The 22,654-nt window shown below is 52.9% G+C and overlaps 1 protein-coding gene and 1 non-coding gene across 2 annotated transcripts; one reads left to right on the top strand and one right to left on the bottom strand.

Moving 5' to 3' along the window:
- The first annotated feature begins 33 nt into the window (after nt 1–33).
- MVP (major vault protein) lies at nt 34–14,964 on the top strand. The gene is made up of 16 exons (XM_068665551.1): nt 34–169; nt 668–863; nt 1,932–2,055; nt 2,134–2,265; nt 3,281–3,375; nt 4,281–4,517; nt 5,217–5,342; nt 5,807–5,965; nt 6,928–7,178; nt 11,181–11,378; nt 11,937–12,075; nt 12,539–12,750; nt 13,396–13,512; nt 13,809–13,935; nt 14,196–14,384; nt 14,712–14,964. Exons 1-16 carry the CDS (start codon nt 51–53, stop codon nt 14,853–14,855), a joined length of 2,565 nt encoding a protein of 854 aa, XP_068521652.1. The 5' UTR covers nt 34–50; the 3' UTR covers nt 14,856–14,964.
- Nucleotides 14,965–22,297: 7,333 nt separating this feature from the next.
- On the bottom strand, nt 22,298–22,382 carry LOC137847575 (small nucleolar RNA SNORD45). Its single transcript, XR_011090971.1, has one exon. It is a non-coding gene; the product is annotated as a small nucleolar RNA SNORD45 (small nucleolar RNA).
- Nucleotides 22,383–22,654: the final 272 nt, after the last annotated feature.

Below are 22,654 nucleotides of genomic sequence, written 5' to 3'. Positions count from 1 at the left end.
GCCCGCCTCCGTGGCAAAGTCTCCTGTTGCACGGCGAAGCCTCCTACCCGATGGAAGACCCTGTGATCCGCATACCCCCCTACCACTATGTCCACGTGCTGGACCTCAACAGTAACGTCACTCGTGTGGAGGTTGGGCCCCACACCTACATCAGGCAGGACCACGAGAGGTGGGTGCTTTGGGGCAGTCTCCTTCCTACAGCGAAAGATGTGGATGCTGTGGCGGGGGGGGGGGGGGGCAGCTGTGGGGTGGGAGTGCCATGCTGTGGTTGGCAGGGCTACAAAACATTCGTGCTATGGGGTGGGGGGGATGTACATAGCTACAGAGTGATCTGGGTTTACAGGGCTGTGAGTGATGTTTGAGGAAGCTCTGCGGGGGCTCTTTAGGACAGTGGGAGGTGTTGGGGGTCTCTGTAGGGCTATGTGGACTTCATGGGCCCTTGGGGGGGGGAAGGTGTACAGGGTGCAGGGGCTCTGTGGGGCTGTTGGGGTTTTTTGAGGGTTCTGTAGGATCGTAGGACCTCTATAGGACCGAGTTGGTTCCATAAGGCTGTAGAGGGCCACAGGAGGGCTGTGGGGCTAGACTGGGGCTGTGGAGGACTTGAGGGGTTCCATAGGGCCCTGGGGGCTCTGTAGAGCTGAGGGGAGCAGTGTGGGGGTACCCACAGGGTGGTGTTTGCGCCCAAACGCATGGTGATGGTGCCCCCCCGCCACTACTGCGTGGTGCTCAACCCCGTGGCCCGGAGCCCTACGGGGGCTGTGCTGGTGGATGGCGCGGGACAGGTCCGTCTGCGGCACGCTGACCTGGACGTCCGCCTGGCCCAGGAGCCCTTCCCCCTGTACCCCGGCGAGGAGCTCCAGCAGGTACCTGTAACACCACCCTCCCTGCAGTGCCCCCCCAGGCCCCTGCAGCCTTCCTGGTAGTTACAGACAGCCCCCCAGCTCTTGTAGCATATGACAGTCTTCTATAACTCTTAGCCCCACTGTGGCCCGTTATAGCTGAGTTGCAGTTTGCTGTGGTCCCCTATAGCTGCTTCAGCTATTTTAGCCCTTCATGACCCCTGGAACACCTCTAGCTCACCAATGGCTCTCTTAGAGTTCCTGTAACCCACTGGGTTTTTCTGTAATCCTTCCAGTTGCCTGCTCAGGTATTCCTGCAGCTCTTTACAGGTTCCTCAGCACCTCTGGAGCTCCTACAGTTCATTTGGCACCGCTGTGCTTCCTCTGCTCCCTCCCACTCTCCCACCCCCCAGCCTCCTGTAACTTCTATAGACTCCACAATCCCTCTCTGTAGCACATCTCCGTAACCTTCCATGGCTACCCATAGCCCCTAGAGCTCCTCTAATCCCCCTCTTGTTTCTCACAGCTCCTATAGCCCCTATAGTTCCCCGTTCTCTTCCATACCTGCTCTAGCCATCTCATGGCCCAGAATTTATCCTGTAGACCCCCCCCCCCTCAGTGTGTCATCCTTGTCCTTGCGCTGAGCCTGTGTACCTCTCCCCAAGGTGTCCCTGCATTGTTTCCAATCCCTTCAGTGTGTTCTGTCGCCAAAGTGTCACTCGTGCCCCTGTACTGTCCCCATCCCCAGCCTGTTGCCCACTTCCCCCATGGTGAAAACCTTTGTCCCAGTCCCCAGGGTTAAACTCAGGTCCATCACAGTGGCCCCCATGTCCACCATTTCCCTGCAAGGACCCTTGTACCCCCCTTACTCTCACAGCCCTGTCGTGACCCTGTGTCCCCACCTAGTCCACAGTGACACTTCCCATCTACGTCTCCTGCAGTGACCCCTCTGTGTCCCCGTGTCTGCTACTGTGCCCCCAGGACAACCCCTGAAACCATCCCTCTCACCCTCCACATCTGCCACACCTCCGCTACGATGCCCATGCCCCCACGTTGTCTCACTCAACTCTCTTCCGACACCTGTGTCCCCAGGGTGTCACCCCACTGCAGGTGGTGCTGGCTGACACCGCCCTGCGCCTTCGGGCCCTGCTTGACTTTGAGGACGAGGATTCCAACAAGTTCGTAGCAGGCGACGAGTGGCTCTTCGAGGGTCCTGGTGAGCAGGGACACCTTCCTGGGGACCCCCTGGGGAAACCTCAGGGAGCTGGGGGCTGATGGTGCTGCCTGCGTGCAGGTACCTACATCCCCCGCAAGGAGGTGGAGGTGGTGGAGACGCTGCAGGCCACTGTCATCGGGCACAACCAGGCCATCCGCCTGCGGGCACGCAAGGAGTGCCTCGACCGTCAGGGCATCCGCCGTGTCACAGGTAGCACTCGTGGACACCCCGTTGCACCCAGTGACACTCCAGGGCTCCCTGGTAGCCGCGGTGGCTTCCTGGGTTCAGCCCTTACTCAGTGTTAGCTGGCTCAGTGTCACCCTGTGTCTCTGGTGTCCCCCCCCTCAGCACCCATGGGACCCCAGTGTTGCCTGAAGGCAGCCCTGAGACACCACACCCCATACCCTGGGATCCTCTTCTCCCCCTCCAGCCCCTCTGTGACCCCCGTGTCACCCTTCAGCACCCATGGGAGCTCCGTGTCATCTGAGAGTGCCCCTGGAGCCTGCAGCGCCCCAACCCATCTCCCAGAAGTTCTGGGACCCCAAGCACCCCCGCAATCCTTGTGTCTCCTCTAAGCATGCACACACCTTCTGTGTTGTCTGACAGCCCTCCTGGGACTCCCAGCATCCTGAGCACCCATGGGACCCCTCCAGCACCACTGGGAGCCCTGTGTCACCCCCTAACACCCCATGGGATTTTTGTGTTATTCAGAAGCACCCCTGGGTGCCCCTCCCCACGCTGCGGCATGTGTGGGACACTTTGGGACACTTGCCTCATCCCTCAGCTTGCCTGGGGTCTCCCGCATTCCCATTCCACCGTCCAGCACCCCCTCTCACCCTACAGCACCTCCAGCATCCCTGTCTGACCCCACTGCGCCCCTGTGATCCCCAACACATCCATCCTGCCCAACCCCATAACCTCCCTCCTCTCCCATAGCACCTGTGGGACCCTGTCTTAGCCCCTAGCCCCTCAAGATTCCCAGCACCCACAGGGCTCCCATAACTACCAGTACCCCCAGCACCCTTAGGATTCTCCCATCTGCCCCCTAGGGCCCTTTGCTCCCAGCACCTTTAGGACACCTAAGATCCATAGGATGCTTAGCACCTTTAGGACCTCCATATGCCCCAGTCCCCTCAAAACGCATCCCATCCCAGTCCCCCTGGGACTCCCAGTCCCCACCCTGCCCAGCACTGCAGCATCCTTAGCCCCATCCCTCTGCTCCCAGGGGAGGAGTGGCTGGTGAAGCGGGTGGGTGCCTACCTGCCTGGTGTCTACGAGGAGGTGGTCGACGTTGTGGACGCCTACGTCCTCACCGACAAGGTACCTGGCATCGTGACCCTTGCCCGTGGTTTCCCCTGCCCCTGCAGATGACAGGGACTCTCCAGGACCTGAGCCAGTAGTGTAGCCATGCCTGTGATGCCTCTGGAGGTCCCTCTGGACTGGGTTTGGGGGTCCGTGTACCTATTCTCCTGCAACCGTGGGTGTGACAAGGATCCTCCAGGGTGGGTGAAGGGTCTTATCCCCCTGATCCATCATGGCACTGTCCCCATGGCACCCATGGGTGATGAGAACCCTCTGAGGGACCTTCCAACCCACCATGTTGCCATGCCCCCTGCACCCATGGGTGTTGAGGACTGTGTGAGGGGTACTGTCCCCCTCAGCTATGCTGTCTTTGTTCCCCCTGCCTCAGGGGGTGATGTGGACCCTCTGGGTATCCTGTCCCCACCAGCCCACCATGACCCCATTCCTGCTGTACTGATAGGTAACAAAAGACCTGGTTTGGGGGTCCTGTTACGTGCTCCGGGCACAGACAGGTGTTAGGGACCTTTCAGGATGGGTTTGGGGGTTCTGTGTCTCTATTCTCCTGCACCCAAGCTGGCAAGTGACCTTCCAGGATAGGTGTGGGGTACCGTCACCCCCCTGTGCCCCCTGCATCCGCAGGTGACGAGGCTCCTTGGGGATATGTTTGAGGGTCCCATTCCCCCTGCCCTGAGCCCACTGTGTCCCCTTTTTCCCTGCACCTGTGGGTGACAAGGACTCTCTAGAGGGTCCAGCCCTGCTGCAATCCACTATATCCCTGTCTTCCCTTCACCCGCACATAACAAGGACCGTATGGGACGAGTCTGAAGTCCCATAACCCTGTCGCCTTGCCCACACAGGTGACAAGGCCTGGCGGGGCCAGCTTTTGGTGTCCCATCACCCACTGTTGTCCCTCCCTCCCGTAGAAAGCCCTGCACCTGCGAGCCGTACGGACCTTTGAGGATGCACAGGGCCGGGTGCGCCGCACGGGTGAGGAGTGGCTGGTGACACAGCAGCAGAGCGAGGCCTACGTCCCAGAGGTGTTCGAGGAGGTGGTGGCTGAGGTGCAGGTGACGACGCTGGGTCCCCGGCAGTACTGCGTGGTGCTCGACCCCGTGGGGCCTAACGGGCAGCCCCAGTTGGGCCAGCAGCGTGTGATCAAGGTGGGCACCCCAGGGACTCGCAGGTGACCTAATGTGGCCTTAGCTTCCCCACAGGTATCAAAGGTGTGGTCCTGAGCAGCTCTAAGACATAATGTGCCCCTAATGTATCAGCGGGGGACAGTAAGGTGCCCAGGGGTCCCAAGTGTGGACCTCAGGACCTGAGGGTGGCCCCAGGGGCCACACAGATGGCTCTGAGGGAATCTGGTATATGTATAGGTGTCCCCAGAGGTCTCAAAGGTGGCCCCAAGGGACCCTAATGCATCTCTGAGGCATCCCTTAAAGTCCCAAAGTTATCCCTGAGGGATCCTGACATGACCCCTGAGGTGTGCCCTGAGTGCCCCCAAGGAGCCCATGGGTGGCCCTGATGTACATGTAGGCATCCCCAAATATCTCAATGGTGGTCCCAAAGCACCCTACAACACCTAAATTAACACCTAAATGTGTTGATGAGGGATGCTAAGTTTCTACAGCAACCCATGGTTGGTCCTCAGGGACTTGAAGTTGGCCCTGACATACCTGTAGACATCCCTGAAGGTCTTAAAAGTGGTCCACAGGGACCCAAAGGAATCCTTGAGGGGCCCTAATGTCCCCTTCCATATATTCTGTACTGTGTCTCACTGTATCCCCATGCCCCTGCCCCGTGTCCTCACCACGTTGCCACGTCCTTGCCCTGCTGGTGACACATTCCCACGTCCCCAGGGGGAGAGGTCCTTCTTTCTGCAACCAGGCGAGCGGCTCCAGGATGGCATCCAGGATGTCTTTGTGCTCTCTGAGGATGAGGGGCTACTGCTTCAGGCACTCCAGACGATCAAGGACACCAGTGAGGTGACCCAGGGGGCACCAGGCTTGCAGGATCACCTGGAGGCACCTGGGAGAAACTGGGGGTCCAGGGAGCCTGGGATGCCCGGGGCAACCAGGAGTGATTTGGGGACAAAGGGGACAACTGGGGGACCCGCTTGTGGCTGGATGTCATGGGGGACAGTCGAGTGCCTGGGGGCAGGTGGGTATGTGGTGGAAGTCTGGGGGGTTATGGGGGTCTCAGGGGACACTTGAGGGGATGTCCGTCTTTATCATTGGGTCTCCAAGCCAGGTGGGTGGCAGAGGACAGTGGGAGGGGGTGCTGTCCCCAAGCTGGCAGCCCGTGGGGGTGCTCTCTGTCTCCATGCCTTCAGACTGGCTGGTAGCAGAGGGCCATGAGGTGTGCGTCTGTCCCCATGTCCCCAGCCAGGGGTTGGGTAGGGGTCCGTGCATCCCCAGGCTGGTTGCTGATGGTATCCCCACATCCCCAGGAGGGGACAGAGGTGACACGGCGCGCAGGTGACCGCTGGCTGGCCCGAGGCCCCCTCGAGTACGTGCCGCCCGCCGAGGTGGCTGTGCTGGAACGTCGCCAGGCTGTGGCCCTAGCTGACAACGAGGGCATTTACGTGCGCGACATCCGCACTGGCAAGGTGCCTGCCCCGCTGCTCTAGCTCCCCTGGAGCTCGTAGCTGCCTGTAGCTGATTTTCCTGTGGCCTCCGATAGCCCTTCATGTCTCCTATAGCTGCCTTATAGCCCCCTTTAGCTCTCTGTGGCTCCCCATAATCCCATTACTGCTCCCTGTAGACTTCTAGGGCTCCCCTACGACACTCTGTAGTTCTCCATAGATCCCTGCAGCTCCTTATAGCCCCCAGTAATCCTTTGTAGTCCCACATAAACGTTTCCCACTCACCCACAGCCCTCTATAGCACCCTGCGGCCCCCACAGATGCCTTCAGGTCCTCCCCATTGCCCTCAGTAGCTTCCTGTAATTCACATAGCTCCCCGTAGTTCCCCAAAACAGCCAGGACTCCCTATAGACCAAGTAATCTCACGAGCTCACTATAGCCCTCCACTCCCACTCCCAGTGCTCCCAGTTCTCCTGCCAGTGTTCCACATTCCTCCAGTGCCCCCATATCCCAATCCAGTATACCCAGACCCTCTCCCAGTGCTCCCAAAATCCATCTTAGTGCCTCCAGCTCCCTTCCCAGTGCTTCCTATAACCTACCCCAGTATCCCACACACTGCTTTCCAGTGCTCCCAGTATCCTATGTGGCCCCAGACATGCTCCCAGTGCAGCCTGGACCCCCTTTCAGTACCCCCCGTCACCTTCCACAGTCCATCCCAGGGCTCCCAGTATCCCATGTATCTGCTTCCAGTGTGTTCAAACCCCTGTTCAGTTCCCCCAGACCTTCCCAATGTCCCCAGACACACCATCCTAGTGCTCCCGGTGTCCCTTATACCCATCCAGTGCCCCCAAATTCCCAATGCTCCCAGTGCCCCTCCTAATGCCTTCATACACCCTCCAAGTGCTTCCAGTGCCCTCCAAATCCCTTCCCAGTGCCCCCAGCGGCCGTCCCAGCCCAGCAGCACCATGAGGTGGGTGTGAATGCAGGTGCGGGTGGTGACGGGCCAGACCTACATGTTGACGGAGTCCGAGGAGCTGTGGGAGAAGGAGCTGCCCCCTGGGGTGGAGGCACTGCTGGCCGAAGCCCGTGGAGACCGCACTGGCCTGGATGCTGGGGTCCCCTCCTCCTCGAGCCCGGATGCTGAGGTCCAGCACCGTGACCGTACCCGCGCCGTCACCTACCAGGTGCCCCACAACGCTGCTGTGCAGGTCTACGACTACCGCGAGCGGCGGGCACGGTGAGCACCTGTGGTTGTGGGCATGGTGGGGCAGGGACGTGGTGGATATGGTGGGGGGGACGCAGGAGGAGGATTTGGGGCACGGAGGTGACGTAGAGGGCGGTGCTGGGTTTAGATGATGTTACTGTTGGCACATCTGTGGTAGGTGGCCCCACTGACCGATGCAGAGTCCGGTGTTGGTGGTGCCAAGCCCCAGGGAGCAGGTGATGGTGTGGGGACTTGTGTGTCCTGGGCATGTCCTAGGCACGTCCTTCTGTTGTGGGTTTAACTCTGGTAGGCTGCTTGGCACTCGGCACCACGCAGCTGCTTGCTCACATCCCCCAGTGGGATGGGGGAGAGAATTGGAAAGGTAAAGGCGAGAAAAGCCTCAGGTTGAGATAAAGTTTGGTTGGTAAAGTAAAAGCTCTGGGTGCAAGCAAGAGAAATCTAACAATGAGTTCCTTTACTCCTTGCCATCAGCAGGTGATGTTCAGCCATTCCCAGGGCTCATCAAGTGTAACGGTTACTTGGCGAGACAGGTGCCAGCATCCCAGATGTCCCTCTTCTTCCTTCTTTCTCCCAGCTTTTATAAAATACAAACTTCTATGACATCATACGGTTTGGAATAGCCTTTTGGCCAGTTGGGGTCAGCTGTCCTGGCTGTGTCCCCTCCCAACTTCTTGCCCACCCTGAGCCTCCGTTCTTGCAGGGCAGCCAGAGGAGCTGAGAAGGCCTTGGTGCCGTGCAGTTCGGCAATAGCTGAAACCTTGGTGTGCTATAAACACTATTTTGGTCCCAAATGCAAACCACAGCACCATGCAAGCTGCTTTGAAGAAAATTAACTCCATCCCAGCCAAACCCAATGTACTTTGGCATGCGACCCTTTGCTTGTCCTTGACAGGGTGTGAAGTCCTGCTGCGTTTCGAGTTGGCCAGGCAGGGCCCTGGAGACCAGGTGACAGTGTAGGGACTTGTAACACATCCTTGGCAGTCTCTGTCACGTAACTCCTGTCCTTGATGTGTGATCCCACAGGCTGGCGATGGGCCCTAAGGAGCAGGTGACAGTGCAGGGACCTCCATGTCATGGCATGTCCTTGGCATGTGAGCTAGACAGAGCCTGTTCCTAGCAGATTGGTATGTGCAAACTCTGAAGAAGGCAAAGGCTGGAAGCTGGAGATTTCTGATGCCAGGAGGAGTTGCCCTGTTCCCCAGCTTGCAGCTGTGTAATAAGTTTGCTGCTCTCAAAGCTGAGGAGTCAGGAGCTGGGCGTGTTTTCAAATGAAACATCTGGGCAACCTGACCCTGAGCCACGTAGGAGCACTGGGAGGAACTGGTGAGTGATGCTGGTGGGCATGCTTCAGGGGATGGAGGCAACCATTGGTCAACCTGGTCTCTTGCTGTCTGCTAGGAGCCTGGATCCAGGATGCTGTGGACGGACTGCCAAAGCTAGTCCAACCCTCTGGACACAATTATGGGGAAAGAAAACACACTTTCTGGGAAATGAGCACATTGGGGAGCCTCTTCTGAAGGGTCTGTTTCCTAGTGCTTGCAGCATTGGGGTATCAACAAAAGGAGTTAGAGGTTTGTGTTCAGTTGCAGGATATGAATGTCAAAGGCAGCCATGGTTGCAGTAACCATGAGATGGTGGAGTTCAGGCTCCTGAGGGGAAGAAGCAAGGCAAAAAGCAAGATCACAAGCCTGGACTTTAGGAGGGCAGACTATGGCTTCTCCAAAGACCTGCTTGTGAGAGTCCTGTGGGATTCTGAAAGCTTACCTCCTCCAAGCTCAGGAGCAGTCCATCCCAAGAGCAGGAAGTAGGTCAACAATGTCAGGAGATCTGCGTGGATAAACAAGCCTGGCCAAACTCACACACAAAAAGGAAACATACAGAAAATGGAAGCAGGGACAGGTAACCTAAGAGGAAAATGGAGACACCGTTCAAGCATGTAGGGTTGCAGATTGGAAAGCCAATGCTCAATCTGGAAACGGATGTCAAAGGTAACAGGAGGGGCTTCTACAAGTACAGAAAGGGCAAAAGGAAGACAAAAGAAAATATGGGCCCAGTGCTGCATGAAGCACGGGACCTAGTGACACAGGATGTAGAAAAGGCTGTGGGAATGAATACCACCTTCACCTCGGTCTACATTAGACACAGCAGTCTTCAGGTATCCTAGGCTCTGGAGACCAGGGAGAAAGCCTTGAGTAAAGCATGCCCTTGGTGGCAGAGGATCAGATTTGAGGATGCTTAGGCAAATTGGGTGTATATATAGTTCCATAGGCCCTGATGGGGTGCAACAACAAGTGCTGAAGTAGCTGGCTGATGTCATTGCAACACCTTGCTTGGTGATCTTTGAACGGTCATGACAACTGGGAGAGATGACTGAAGAATGGAGGAAAGCAAGTGCTACACTTTTCTTCGAGGGCAAAAAGGAGGAGCCAGGGAACTACAGGCCCATCAGCCTCACCTCGATCCCTTGGAAGGTGATGGAGCAGCTAATCCTGGCAACCATCCCCAGGCACAGGAAGGACAAGAAAATCATCGTCAGCGTGGATTTACCAAGGGGAAGTCAGGCTTGATGAACATGGTTGGTAGCATTCTGTGATGAAATGACTGGCCAGGTAGACAAGGGGAGACCGGTGGATATGGTCTGCCTGGGCTTCAGGAAGGCCTTTGACACAGTCCCCCATAAGATCCTCACAGGCAAGCTGCTGCAGCCTGGGCTGGATGAGCACAGAACAGGGTGGACCGAAGAGTGGCTCAGCAGCTGAGCCCAGAGAGTGGTGACCAGTGGCATGGAGTCTGTTTGGAGGCCGGTAACTGGTGGTGTACCCCAGGGATCAGTACTCACTCCAGACATATTTGACACCTCCAGTAATGATCTGGACAGTGAGGGGGCAGAGTGGATCCTCAGCCAGTCTGTGATTTATACAAAGCTGGGGGGAGTGGCTGAGATGCCAGAGGGTCCCACTGCCGTAACACAGGAGGGCATGGACCTGGATAGGCTGGAGAACTGGACAGGCAGAAACCTCATGGAGTTCAACACAGACAAGTACAAAGTCCTGAACCTGGGGAGGGACAGTCCCACACACCATTTATGCTGGGGCTGCCCAGCTGCAGAGCAACTTTGCAGAAAATGTTCTGCAAAATGTGGTCCAGGTGGACACAAAGTCCAACATAAGCCAGAAATGTGCCCTTGCCACAGTGACAGCTAGTGGTTGCATTAGGCAAGGTGTTGCCAGCAGGTTGAGGTAATGCACCTCTCTGCTCAGCATTGGTGAAGCCACACCTGGAGCACTGCATCCAGTTCTGGGCTCCTCATTACAATAGAGACCTGCCCATCCTGCAGAGAAAGTCCAATGAAGGGCCACAGAAATGATGAAGGGCCTGGAGCACATCTCCTGGAGGAAAGGCTGGGGGAGCTGGACTTTGGAGCTTTGAGAAGAGAAGGCTTGGGTCTTATTAATGTAGATAAATACCTGAGTGCCGGGGTGGTCAAAGAAGAGGGAGCCAGGCTATTTTCAGTGGTCCCCAGTGCCAGTACAAGAGACAATGGGATCAAACTGAATCATAAGAGATTCCCTCTTGCTTTTTCATTATGAGGGTGACTAAGCACTGGCACAGGCTGCCCAGAGAGGTTGTGGAATCTCCCACCCTGGAGATATTCAAAAGCTGTCTGGACATGGTCCTGGGCAACTGGCTCTAGGTGGCCCTGTTTGAGCAGGAGGCTTGGACTAGGTGATCTCCAGAGTTGCCTTCCAACATCAACCAGTCTGGGATTCTGTGGTTCTGTGATAAGTCCTTGGTGTGTCCCCATCTTGTGATCTGTATCCTCAGCATGTGACCCATGTCCTTTCCGTGTTCTTGTTACAACACAAGGGAGTGTTGGGCTCCAGTGTGACTGTGCCTTCACTCATGTGTCACAGCATGTCCTTGATGTGCCAGGGTGGTATTGGTCTCCGTGGTGTGTGTGACAGTGCTGGGATCTATGTGTCATGGCTTTGGCATGTTCTTGCTGTGTTGCAGGGTGGTGCTGGGCCCTGAACTGGTGGTGCTGGGTCCTGGGGAGCAGCTGACGGTCCTGTCCCTCTCAGCAGGCCGCCCCAAGCGGCCCCATGCCCGACGCAGCCTCTGCCTCCGCCTTGGCCCTGACTTCTGTGCTGACATCGTGACCATCGAGACTGCTGACCATGCCCGCCTCCAGCTCCAGCTGGCCTACAACTGGTGGGTGAGGCTTATGTTGGTGGGCCATGGGGATGGGTGATGAGGGTGGGGGCCTGGAGTCGTCTCAGGTAAATGGTGTGGGATGGGATTGGGCGTGAGGCTTGGGGACATGGCTAGGGGCTGGGGGTGGGGTTGGATTTGGGATAGTCTTGGACACTGGGGATAGGGCCTTGAGCCCTGTGGGGTCAGGACTTGGGCTGTGGGGTCATGGTTAGGCCGTGGGTGGCGTTGGGGTTATTGGGCAGTGATGCTGCTTGGGCAGGACTGGGCTAGGAAGACGAGGAGGAGGTGGGGCGGGATCTGGTGGAGGCACTGACTACAATATGGGGACAGACCAGATCCTGGGTCATCACTGGGGACAAAACCTTTAGTTAGGGAGCACGTGCTAGAGCCAGGAGGTGCAGCTTGGCTGTTGGGTAGAGCCTGATGCTTTGGCCTTTGGTTGGTGGTTCTGGGACAGAGGTGGGTTATGGCAGTGGGAGCAGGATCAGGCCAGGATCAAGGACCAGGGTGGGAGCACTCTGGGGTGGGAGAGACCTGAGGACACTTTCCTTGCAGGCACTTCGAGGTACCAGAAGAACCGAAAGATCTGGGGCGCCTCTTCAGTGTCCCTGACTTTGTGGGTGATGCCTGCAAGGCCCTGGCCTCCCGTGTGCGTGGTGCTGTTGCTGCCGTCACCTTTGATGACTTCCACAAGGTCTTGTTGGTCATACATATTTTCCCTTGGTCAAGCCCAAGTACCCCCACTTTCACCTGCATCACCAGTGCCTCCACCCCCTCCTCCCGCCATGGTACTCTGGGTCATTGGTGCACCATCCTGTGTCACCTATGCCCCCACATGTCTTCCTATGTTGCATGTGTGATCATGGTCCACTCAGATTCAACATCCCCCCCCAACATTACATGTGCCCCTTCTGTGTCACTCGGCATAACCTTGTGGCTCCTGTATATTACCCTGGGTCTCCGTTGTCCCCCTGAGCCTCTGATGTGCCCAAGAGTCACTGGGGACATCAGGAATTTCCCAATGCCCCAAGAACTCAAACAGGCTGTTCTGCTCGGCTCTGTTTGGCATCGATGAAGCCCTGTATGTTCCCCAGTGTCCCCACTGCCCCAACGGCCTCAACATCCCCAAGTGACGCTGATGTCCCCAATGTCCCCAGAACTCAAATCGTCTCATCTGCTCAGCTGTGTTTGGCTTCGATGAGAGTGGGCGTTTGCGGGAGCAGCTCCGCTTTGCCCCCAATGGGCTGGTGGTGACAAGCGTCGACATCCAGAGTGTGGAGCCTGTGGACCAGCGCACCCGCGATGCCCTGCAGCGCAGTGTCCAGCTGGCTATCGAGATTGCCACCAACTCCCAGGAGGCTGCTGCTAGGTCCCCATGTTTCCCCATGTCACCTCATGTCCCACCAAGTCCTCATGTCCCATGTCTTTCTCCAGTGCACCTCACAGTTTGCTGTTAGGATCACCACTAACTCCCAGGAGGCCAATGACAGGTCTCCCTTGATTCTCCAAAAGTCCCTCCATGTCCCCAAATGTTTACTTTTGGCTCTCCATATGCCCTGTGTTGCCATATCCCCGTCTGTCTTCCCCACATCCCTCATGTCCTCAAATGTCCTCCATATCCCCCATGTCCCAAAACTTCCTTCCATGTGTTTCCACATCCCCTACATGCCACATACCCTCAGCATGCCCTGTTTCCCCATGTTCCCAACATGCCCCATATCCTCATTGCCTCCCCACACCCCCAGTTTCCCTCATATCTGCAGCGTAGCCTGTGTCCCACCCTGTCCCCAGTGTCCCATACATAACAGAATTTTCTAGGTTGGAAGAGACCTCAAGATCATCGAGTCCAACCTCTGACCTAACACTAACAGTCCCCACTAAACCATATCCCTAAGCTCTACATCTAAACGTCTTTAAAGACCTCCAGGGATGGTGACTCCACCGCTTCCCTGGGCAGCCCATTCCAATGCCTAACAAAGGGATGCATCTCGCATCCCTTGGTCTCTGTCAACAGGCATGAGGCAGAGCGCCTAGCGCAGGAGGCCCGAGGACGCCTGGAACGACAGCGCCTCCTTGACCAGGCTGAGGCTGAGAGGGCACGCAGAGAACTGCTGGAGCTCGAGGCTCTCAGGTCAGCCATCTCCTCGTTATGCACTGCCCTGGGGGCTCTGAGGGCTTCTGCTTGCCCACAGGCACCGGGGTCTTCCACCTTCCCAGCAAGTACTGAGGTCTTCCTCAGTGGGTTTGGGTGTACCGGGGCCCTCCATCCCCCCACAGTGTGCTGGGGCTCTGCAGCTTCCCCAGGGTGGTCCTGTGGTCCTCCATCTTCCCGAGGGCACTGGGGCGGAGGTGTGGGGCTGGGGGCGGAAGGCATGGTGGGAGGGGGTGCGGCCCGTGGCGGGCGCGGTGTGTGACGCAGCCCCACAGCGCAGCGGTGGAGAGCGCAGGGGTGGCACGCGCAGAGGCTCAGGCCCGGGCGGAGGCTGCCCGCATCGAGGGCGAAGCGGCCATCCTCCAGGCCAAGCTCAAGGCTGAGGCTATCGCCATAGAGACGGTGCGTGGGGGGCGGGGCCTGGAGGGAGGGGGGTGGGGCCTGGAGGGAGGGGGGCGGGGCCTGGAGGGAGGGGGGCGGGGCCTGAAGGGAGGGGGAGGGGCCTGACGGGAGGGGGAGGGGCCTGAAGGGAGGGGGCGGGGCCCATTGATGGGGCATTTAACCAATGAGCAGCATGCCTGTGGGCTCAGTGGGAGGGGCCTGTGGCGGGTGGGCGTGTCTGTGAGCAAAAGGGGCGGGCCCTATGCATTCTCCACCCCCAGGAGGCGGAGCTGAAGCGGCTGGAGCGGGTGCAGGCGCAGGAGGTGCAGGCGCAGCGGGCCCGGGCAGAGGTGGAGGCAGCACGGGCACAGGCGCTGGCGGATGTGGAGGCCTCGCGGGTGCGGGAGGTGGCCAAGGCCCTGGGTCCCGACACCATTCGGGACATCGCCCGGGCTGGGCCTGAGCTGCAGGTGAGTAGGGCGTGGCCTAAGAGGGGTGTGGCCATTTGGTGGGAGGCGTGGCATCAGGTATGGGCTCTTGGAGGGGTGGAGGCTGCAGAGGCTGGGCTCTGGCTTGGGGGGGTTGGATCCCTGGGAGCGGGTGGGGCTTTGTGGGTGTTGAGCCTCAGGGGGCAGGCTGTTGGTAGGGGTCTCCATGGGGCAGGTCTGAGTGGGGAAGCAGCTCAAGGAGGACAGGCCTTCCAGGAGGCAGTGCCTGCTTGGACTTGCCGGAGGGGGTATGGTCTGCCAGGGTTGTAGTGTGCTGGGAGGGATGACCAGCACTGTGCCCATCTCCAGGTGAAGCTGCTGCAAGGCCTGGGACTCCAGTCGACCCTCATCACCGATGGTGCTGCACCCCTCAACCTCTTTACCACCGCCCGGGGGCTGCTGGGCCTGGCAGCTCCTCCAGAAAACTCCAATTCCCAAGCCTCTGCCCTCTGAGGATCCAGGCATTTGGGCCTTCCCCAGAGACCTGGGTGTCCTGAGCAGCTGGAACCTCCCATCCCTCTTCATGTGTTTCCTTTTCTCAGAATAAAGCAAACAGATTGCAGCTGTAAAGTCAAAGTGATGGTGGGGTTGGGGGCAGTGACATCAGAGTGTGTTTTGCAGGGTATGACCACCTGTCATCATGCTTCTGTGTTCCTTTGTGGCTGGGTAGATGAGCTTTTATCACATAATCTGACATTCTCCCACTTAAAGAACCAGAAAGAAGTTCATCATCTCTTCTTGCACAACAATTCTCAGCCATTTGTTTCATCTCCTGGGAAGGATGCACTCATGGAGCATACTTAGTACTGCTGCTAAGTACCTTTAAAGGGTCTTACAGAATCACAGAATTTCTAGGTTGGAAGAGACCTCAAGATCATCGAGTCCAACCTCTGACCTAACGCTAACAGTCCCCACTAAACCATATCCCTAAGCTCTACATCTAAACGTTTTTTAAAGACTTCCAGGGATGGTGACTCCACCACCTCCCTGGACAGCCTGTTCCAGTGCCTAACAACCCTTTCGGTAAAGAAGTTCTTCCTAAGATCCAACCTAAAACTCCCCTGGTGCAACTTAAGCCCATTCCCCCTCGTCCTGTCACCAGGCACGTGGGAGAACAGGCCAACCCCCACCTCACTACAGCCTCCTTTAAGGTATCTTGTAGAGATAGGTCTATATTGCCTTGGCATGCTAAGTTTTACAGTCCCACTTCTCTGGAAGGGAGTTGCAGGATCAGAGTTGCTGCAGTTGTCAGTGTAACCCTGTGTAGTCTTGGCTGGACCTGCAAGGATTACCCTTCTGTTGCTTCCCTTCAGTATCTCTGGTGTCTGGTCACACTGATTGGTAAGGGCATGTGAGAATGTGGAAGGTTTATTCCAGCAGGTTTATCTTGATCAAGGACTTTTAAGTTAGTAGACTGACCAGAAACAAACCTGTACAGTTGTAATAAATAAGAGAAGAGACAGGATGTGGGACTGTTGATTCAAGCAATGGTTTCTGAGTGAGGATTTCTGGATCAGGCTGATAAGAAAAGAAAGGGGAACAATATGCAAAATGCTAAGGCAAAGACCTGACAAAACAAACATGGAGACAATGACAAGAAAAAAAAAATCACTCTCAGTCACACTAGTTGATGAGCTATCAAAATACTTCTAGGCGGATCAACATGGACTTTGCAACAGATAAGACTGTAAACCAGGGGACCCTGGACTGTGAGGGATACAGGAAACTGCAGAGCACTGCAAACCCATGTAGGAAGTGCAAGTTGAAAAGGAAGCAGGAGGAACATAGGGGGGGCAGGCAGAAAAAGTGTAAAATGGTGGTTCACAGGCAAAATGGGATGTACACTTGTCTGCTTTGCATCTGATCACCGCAGTCTGTCCTATCTACTTCTTTCTCATTATTTTGCTTTTAACTCAGGGGTGTTTGTGTGTGTTTGTTTGAGTGGACTGGGTGCCAGTCAGACTGGAGGAGTGGACACCTGGCCTGTGGTGCCACCTACTGGGTCCAGTGGGGTCCTGGCATCAGCTGCTGGAGTGAGTGGGGGGTCTTCTCCTCCCAGCCATGGGGAGTGAGCATTGTGTGCTCCCAAAGAGCTGCTGGGGGCAACTGGTGTGAGGTGAGTGCAGGCTCTGCACCAGCAGCTGGATCAGGGCCATGGGTCACAGCCTGGTGCTGGCTGCTGGGGGGCCTGAGCATCTGCATCTTCACCAAACTGGCCTGCATGGGGTGTACACGTGCATTCACCTGCAAACTTTAAGCTGGACAAGCCAGCGAGTAATGGGGGCCTTGGGTCTGGGCTGAGGTGTCAGGCCAGGGAATCAGGTGGGAATCAGGGAATCATGCTGCTATGCCCAGGGACACTTGTGACTGTGGCATGCATGAGGGATGAGTGTGCATTTGCAGTGAGCTTCAAGCTGGATCAGCTAGTCAATGGGTGACCCTTGAAGTGGGTAAGGGGCCTGGAGTCCGGGAGGGGTTCCAGGTGGACAGAGGAGCCATGCCAGGTACTTGAGGGAACATAGAATGCCTTGGGTTGGAAGGAACCTTAAAGATCATCCACTTCCAATCCACCTGCCATGGGCAGGGATGCCACCCATTAGATCAGGTTGTCCAGGGCCTTGTCCAACTTGGTCTTTGAACATCTCCAGGGATGGGGCATCCACTTCTCTGCACAACCTGTCCCAGTGCCTCACTACCCTCTGAATGAAGAATTTCCTCCTAATATCTAAATCTCCTCTCTTTTAGTTTAAAACCATCCACCAGTGTACTATCATTATTCGTTCATGTACAAAGTTGCTCTCCATTAATTCATCATTCCCCTTTGAGTATTGACAGGCTGCAATGAGGTCTCCCTAGAGCCTTCTCCAGGCTGAACAACCCCTGCTCTCTCAGCCTGTCTTCATAGGAGAAGAAGCTCCTTGATCATCTTTGTGGCCCTCTTCTGGACCTACTCTAACAGATCAACATCCTTTTTGTGTTGGTGTTGCTGGATATGGATGCAATACTTCAAGTGTGTACTTTTCCAACCTTAATGATGCTATGTGGCCTCCCAAGGGTGGAGCAGAGGGGCACAATCCCCTCCCTCCACCTGCTGCCCATTCTTCTGTTGATGCAGCCCAGGATGCAGTTGGCCTTCTGGGCTGCAAGCACAAACTGCTGGCTCATGGCAGGCTTTCCATCCACCAGAACCCTCAAGTCCTTCTCTGCAGGGCTGCTCTCAATGAGTTCTTCTCCCAGTCTGTCCTTATGTCTCGGACTGCCCTGACCCAGGTGTAGCACCTTGCACTTGGACTTGTTGAACCTCATTATGTTTATGAGGGGCCACTTCCCAAACTTTTTCCCAGGTCCCTTTGGAGGGTTTCCCTTACTTCTGTTGTATCAGCTGTGAGGTACAGAAATCAAACTTTACAACTTGAGGAGAGTTATAAAGCAGGTATGTTTATTGCAGCACTGGGTGCAAGAGGGATTGCTCCTCCTAGCTTGCACACCAAGGGTTACTGCTAGGGTACTTATATTAATGGAATATATACATATTAATCTCACTTCACCCCCCCTCTGGGACACTGTCACTGGGATATGTGCTGGCGTGGGCTGCGGTGGCTGCAGGAGGCACACTCTGCACCTCGTTTAACACCCTGCAGGCTCTGCAGTGCCTGTGACACAAAAACTCCAGGCTGGCTTCTAAATGAACATTTCAGAATTGAAATGTGTCCTAAAAATGGAGTCCCTGTGTGGTGGGAAAACAAAATAAAACAAAAACAACAACAAAACACCAATATTTAAGATATAAGATGCCTGATGAAGAAGTTCACCTAGCAAAAAGAACATTGCTTTCAACCAAAACCTAGCAGTTTGATTATTCCTGTTTTCTGAGCTAATAATACTGGGTTTGACACTCCTACATGTCTAACCAGGGCGTCAATTGTGGCAGTTAACAAGATGCTTAAGGAGTCCACCCCTTCCAGGAATGGGTACTTCCTTCTTCTTAAGATCTAAATGATATTCTGGCATCCATCCTTCCCAGGAAAGCACACTTGACTTTGTTAATGTTATAATGTTTTTTCCTTACCTCTTTCCTTTCTTTGAAACAGTGTGTAAATCGGGTCTCTGCAATCGGGTAGAGAACACAAGAGAGAGATGCTGCCATTCTTTCCCTCTGATTACAGTTAATAAAGCTTCTTATTAAATTAATAAAGCTCTGAAATCCTACATGTGTTATTACGCGCTTGGAGTTCTGATATTCTCCAACACTTTATATGTTTAAAAATGACTCTATGCAGGAATGAAAAACAGTGAAGAATCAGTACATTATGCCTAAGGAGGTGTGAAAATCCAAAAAATATAATACTGTTTTGCAGGATGATGGCCAAATAGTGGGCTGGGGAGCACCGCTTTGCTAAAAGGTTCTTTCCAAAATGGAAAGATTGCTTTCTGTTCTGTTGGCAATTTCTTTCCACTGCATGAAATAACTCCTTTCTTGATGCTCTCCACTTCCTTGACTGTTTTCAACTCATCCTCTCCCCTATTACATCATCTGTCCTCTATCACCCTGTCTTTACAGGTTCCAGCTCTGCCCTTTCTTCCTGCACTTGAGTTTGACAGACAGTTCTGCCTGCTTGTGCGTCCTCTCCTCTTGCTGCTGCTGTCACCACATCGGTTGGGGTATTTGCTTCTTAATGACAGGTGGTAACATTCACATCCTCTCCTGTAGTTCTTGGAGTTGACCTACTGTCTCAGGATCCTATAATTTCTCAAGATTTAGGACCAAATCCTTACCACAAGATTTCTGGAAAGTATTAAGATTCCCAATTTCGTGGTATTCTCTTCATGAAGAAAATGCATTTTTTTTTTTTTTTCCCACAGACTTGTCTTTTATTGGAGTAAGTACCCTCAGCTACTTAAAACCTAATCATCCAGCTTCTGGATCCCCAGTTTCTTGAAAGGTAATTGAAGTTCCAGCATATGAATCCTGACTCTTCATTTTGGGATACATGCAAAAAGGCATATCCCACTTTTTTTTTTTTTTTTTTCATTTCCCCTTCCTTCACCTGTGAAAGTACTCCTAATTCTCCTTAGTGGCAAAAGGCAACTTGAGCAAAATTAGTAACTGTTTCTTATAATGCAAATTATATACAATTAGAGCTTTGGCAACTATGAGGCTAGTTGTTGCCAAGGGTAAGAGCTCTTTGCAATATAACTGGAGCAAAGTATTCTAAGTAGCAGAAAAGAGTATTTTGGAAATGTGATGGTCTCATATTATGAAAGAAGCAGCAAGAGAGCTGTCTGAGAATACCAGACTGAAGTCTATGACTTGTAGAATAGCGACCATCTCTTGTGTATTTTTTTCTGTGAAAACTTGTTTCTTAGCTTTCCAAATTTGAAAATGACTGCACATACCTTTTTTGAGTGTCAATGCCATACTGCCTCCTCCCTGAGTCATCTTGCTGACTGTACTGGGCTAAACTTGAGCAAACACAATTATCAGATAATTCTCTGGAATGAGGAAGAGCCCATGAGCAAATAGAGGTGTGAATGGTAAAACTGCTTCTGCACTTCTTGTTTGTGGAGCAAGGGACTATGAATACCCTGGGGGCTGCTTCTGTTGTCTGATAAAAAGTTTGGATTCATTACCCAACGTACAATAAGCCAATCGACACACTAGGTTGAGATATTGTTTATTTCAGAATTGCACAAGTCTGAGTACCACATGGTTTTCCACAAGGCTGGCACACCTGCAGATTTTCTGTGCCACTCTTTATACAATCTCATACCAATACCTTTATGTTTTTACAATCCCCCAGCCTCTGACTGCTTACATAAGTATAAAGCTAACATGACAGAATCATTCTGCACATCTTCAGAGTGGAAGGATTCCTGGTCGGGCTGGGGTCTCACAGCCTAGAGCGTGATTTTTACTATTATAATGAGGATAGTTGATGATTAAATGGTATTACTTGTAGAAGTTGGAAAGGAACATTTAGAGGTAGTATGCAGTAACTGCTTATTTAAAGCATCTCCATGTAAAGAAAAACTCACCTGACTTGCACACAATTCAGAATTCTGCCTACAATAAATTCCTTCATACAGGACAAAATTAATTATATGGCCTTCCCCACATCAGTAGCATTTACTTTCCCCTGCAAGTGAGAAATGCAACTAAGGTACATCAAGTTCCTTTGTATTCTACCATCCTCATTAAATACACAAGCTTCAGCAATACGAATGAGAAGACTGTGCTTGTGCAAGTGATTTAGGGCTTGCTAGAAGTACAGCACATGAAAATCTTGTATGTATTTCTCCTAGAATATCAATTGCAGGGAATGAAATAAAGATTAGTTTTGTCAGCATCAACAAAACCACCTTTAAATCTCTATTGAAAATACAGAACAAAATGCTAGAATACTAGGTTTTACACAATGATAAAAATTAACCAAAAAGATGCCTCTGTACTGTTTTCTTTTCCAGCTGACGGATTATCTCCTCATTCACAAAGTGCACACTACAGCTCAAGCGATCTGGATCTTTACTACACATAACAGCGAACAAATCATTTTCAGTTTATGTATAGCTATATATATGCAAATCAGTTCAACTAGTGGTAATTTGTAAATAGCTATACAATTTTAACATTTATCTGTAGTGCCCCACTTGATAATTGCAGGGCAGTAGATTCTCAAAATACTGGAATTCTTGATCAGCCTTAAATGTTTGGGTTCTCTCTGGTATCTGGGCAGAAGTAGAAACAATTGTTGTTTTTAAAGCAAGACTGACTAGAGCTGCAGATTTTCTTTGGTACACTTAAACCTGGAAGCTAAACCATAAAAGCTACACCCAGCCTAAAACCCTGAGCTAAAGCAAGTTTTAATCAAACTGATTCAAGAACATGATTTTGATTGTTGGATTTTGCAATTCTGCAATTATTCTGGTACATTTACCTGGAAGATGTTGACTTGTGGCAAACGGACTCCACAATCAGTAAGATTGTAAAGTAGGTATGTTTATTCAGCGCTGGGCAGCACAGAGGGTAGTCCCGCCAAAGTCGTGTGCACCTGACGCAGCAACTTGTCTTGGTTTTATGCAGTAAAGTGTTACATATGCATGAAGTTTCACAATACGCCTATACATATTCATAACCTGTCCCACTCCATATTAAAATTAGTTCCAAGGAGTCATTTCCATAAACGCCTCCCATCTGCGCTTGCGCAGTGTATTCTGGTGGTGGTCATTGGGGGTCATGGGGATGAAGATTGATGACTCTTCCTCGTCACCGCTAGTTGACCTCTTGTCTCTGTGCAGACTCAGTTGCTCCTTGGCTCTTGTCCATCCACAGGACCAGTTTCTTAAGATAGGCTCACACTCTTATTAGGAGACTGACCTTGGGGCCCAAGGCTTCTTGCTTTAATTAATTTGAGCATCCTAGTTTCATGCTATCACTTTATCTCTACTTGATAAGATTCACCTAGCTTCCTCTCCCAGTTCCCCCCTTTTCTAAAAGTTAGTAAATTCTTTTCTAAAAGGTTAGTGATTTATTGTATTCTCCTAACTCCCTCTCTCAATGTGACAAGGCCCTTTATACATACAGGAAATTAAATGGTGTTTTTGGACTAAGAATGTGCACAAGACAAGCTGCTTAAATTTACCACGAGACTTTACGATCATTAGCATTTGCTAACACTTTTCAATTTCGTGTCTCTAAAGCTATATTCAGTTATCGTAGAAGTATTTCCTAGTACCATCAGTCATTAATCCAAGAACTACACATCTCTAATACATCAATGTAAATGACCTTACAGTGTACCCCTGCCTGCTAGTGCTGGATTAGAATTTGGGAAAGGAATTCAACTGGACAGCTCTGAGAAGCTCAAAGGTTGGAACCTAAAGAAACTTTAGCTTCCTGGGTCTCTGAGTAATTCTAGAGCTTAACGGGTGATAAACATCTACTTTAGATAAGATAATACATGTCAACACTCATCAGGGATCCAAGAAAGCAACATTCTTCTGCCCTAAAGGTTTCAAATCCAACACCTTAATTCCTATATACTTTCTTCCGAAACCAGGATACTATCTTATTTTTTGTAACACCATTTAAACATTTCTTCCATGAGATGGGACTGGAGGTGCAAGTAATCAAGCAATTTTTTAGAAGCTTTTGAGTATTGTTTTCCACCATGGTTTGCATGAGAAGGAACAGGAAAAAAAAGGCATAATAGATGGTTATAAGTTAAATTTATAATGCTAGTCACTATGGTGAA

This window comes from Anas acuta, chromosome W, assembly GCF_963932015.1.
Source record: "Anas acuta chromosome W, bAnaAcu1.1, whole genome shotgun sequence".
Taxonomy (NCBI): domain Eukaryota; kingdom Metazoa; phylum Chordata; class Aves; order Anseriformes; family Anatidae; genus Anas; species Anas acuta.
Note: the sequence above shows the minus strand (reverse complement) of the source record. Positions and strands in the feature narration are given on the sequence as shown.

Bases quoted from the DNA above. Each gene is read 5' to 3' on its own strand.
- MVP (XM_068665551.1), top strand. From the start codon at position 51: ATGGAAGACCCTGTGATCCGCATACCCCCCTACCACTATGTCCACGTG. The intron at 2,266-3,280 runs GTAGCACTCGTG...CTCTGCTCCCAG, and splicing joins GGGCATCCGCCGTGTCACAG to GGGAGGAGTGGCTGGTGAAG. The intron at 13,936-14,195 runs GTGCGTGGGGGG...CTCCACCCCCAG, and splicing joins AGGCTATCGCCATAGAGACG to GAGGCGGAGCTGAAGCGGCT.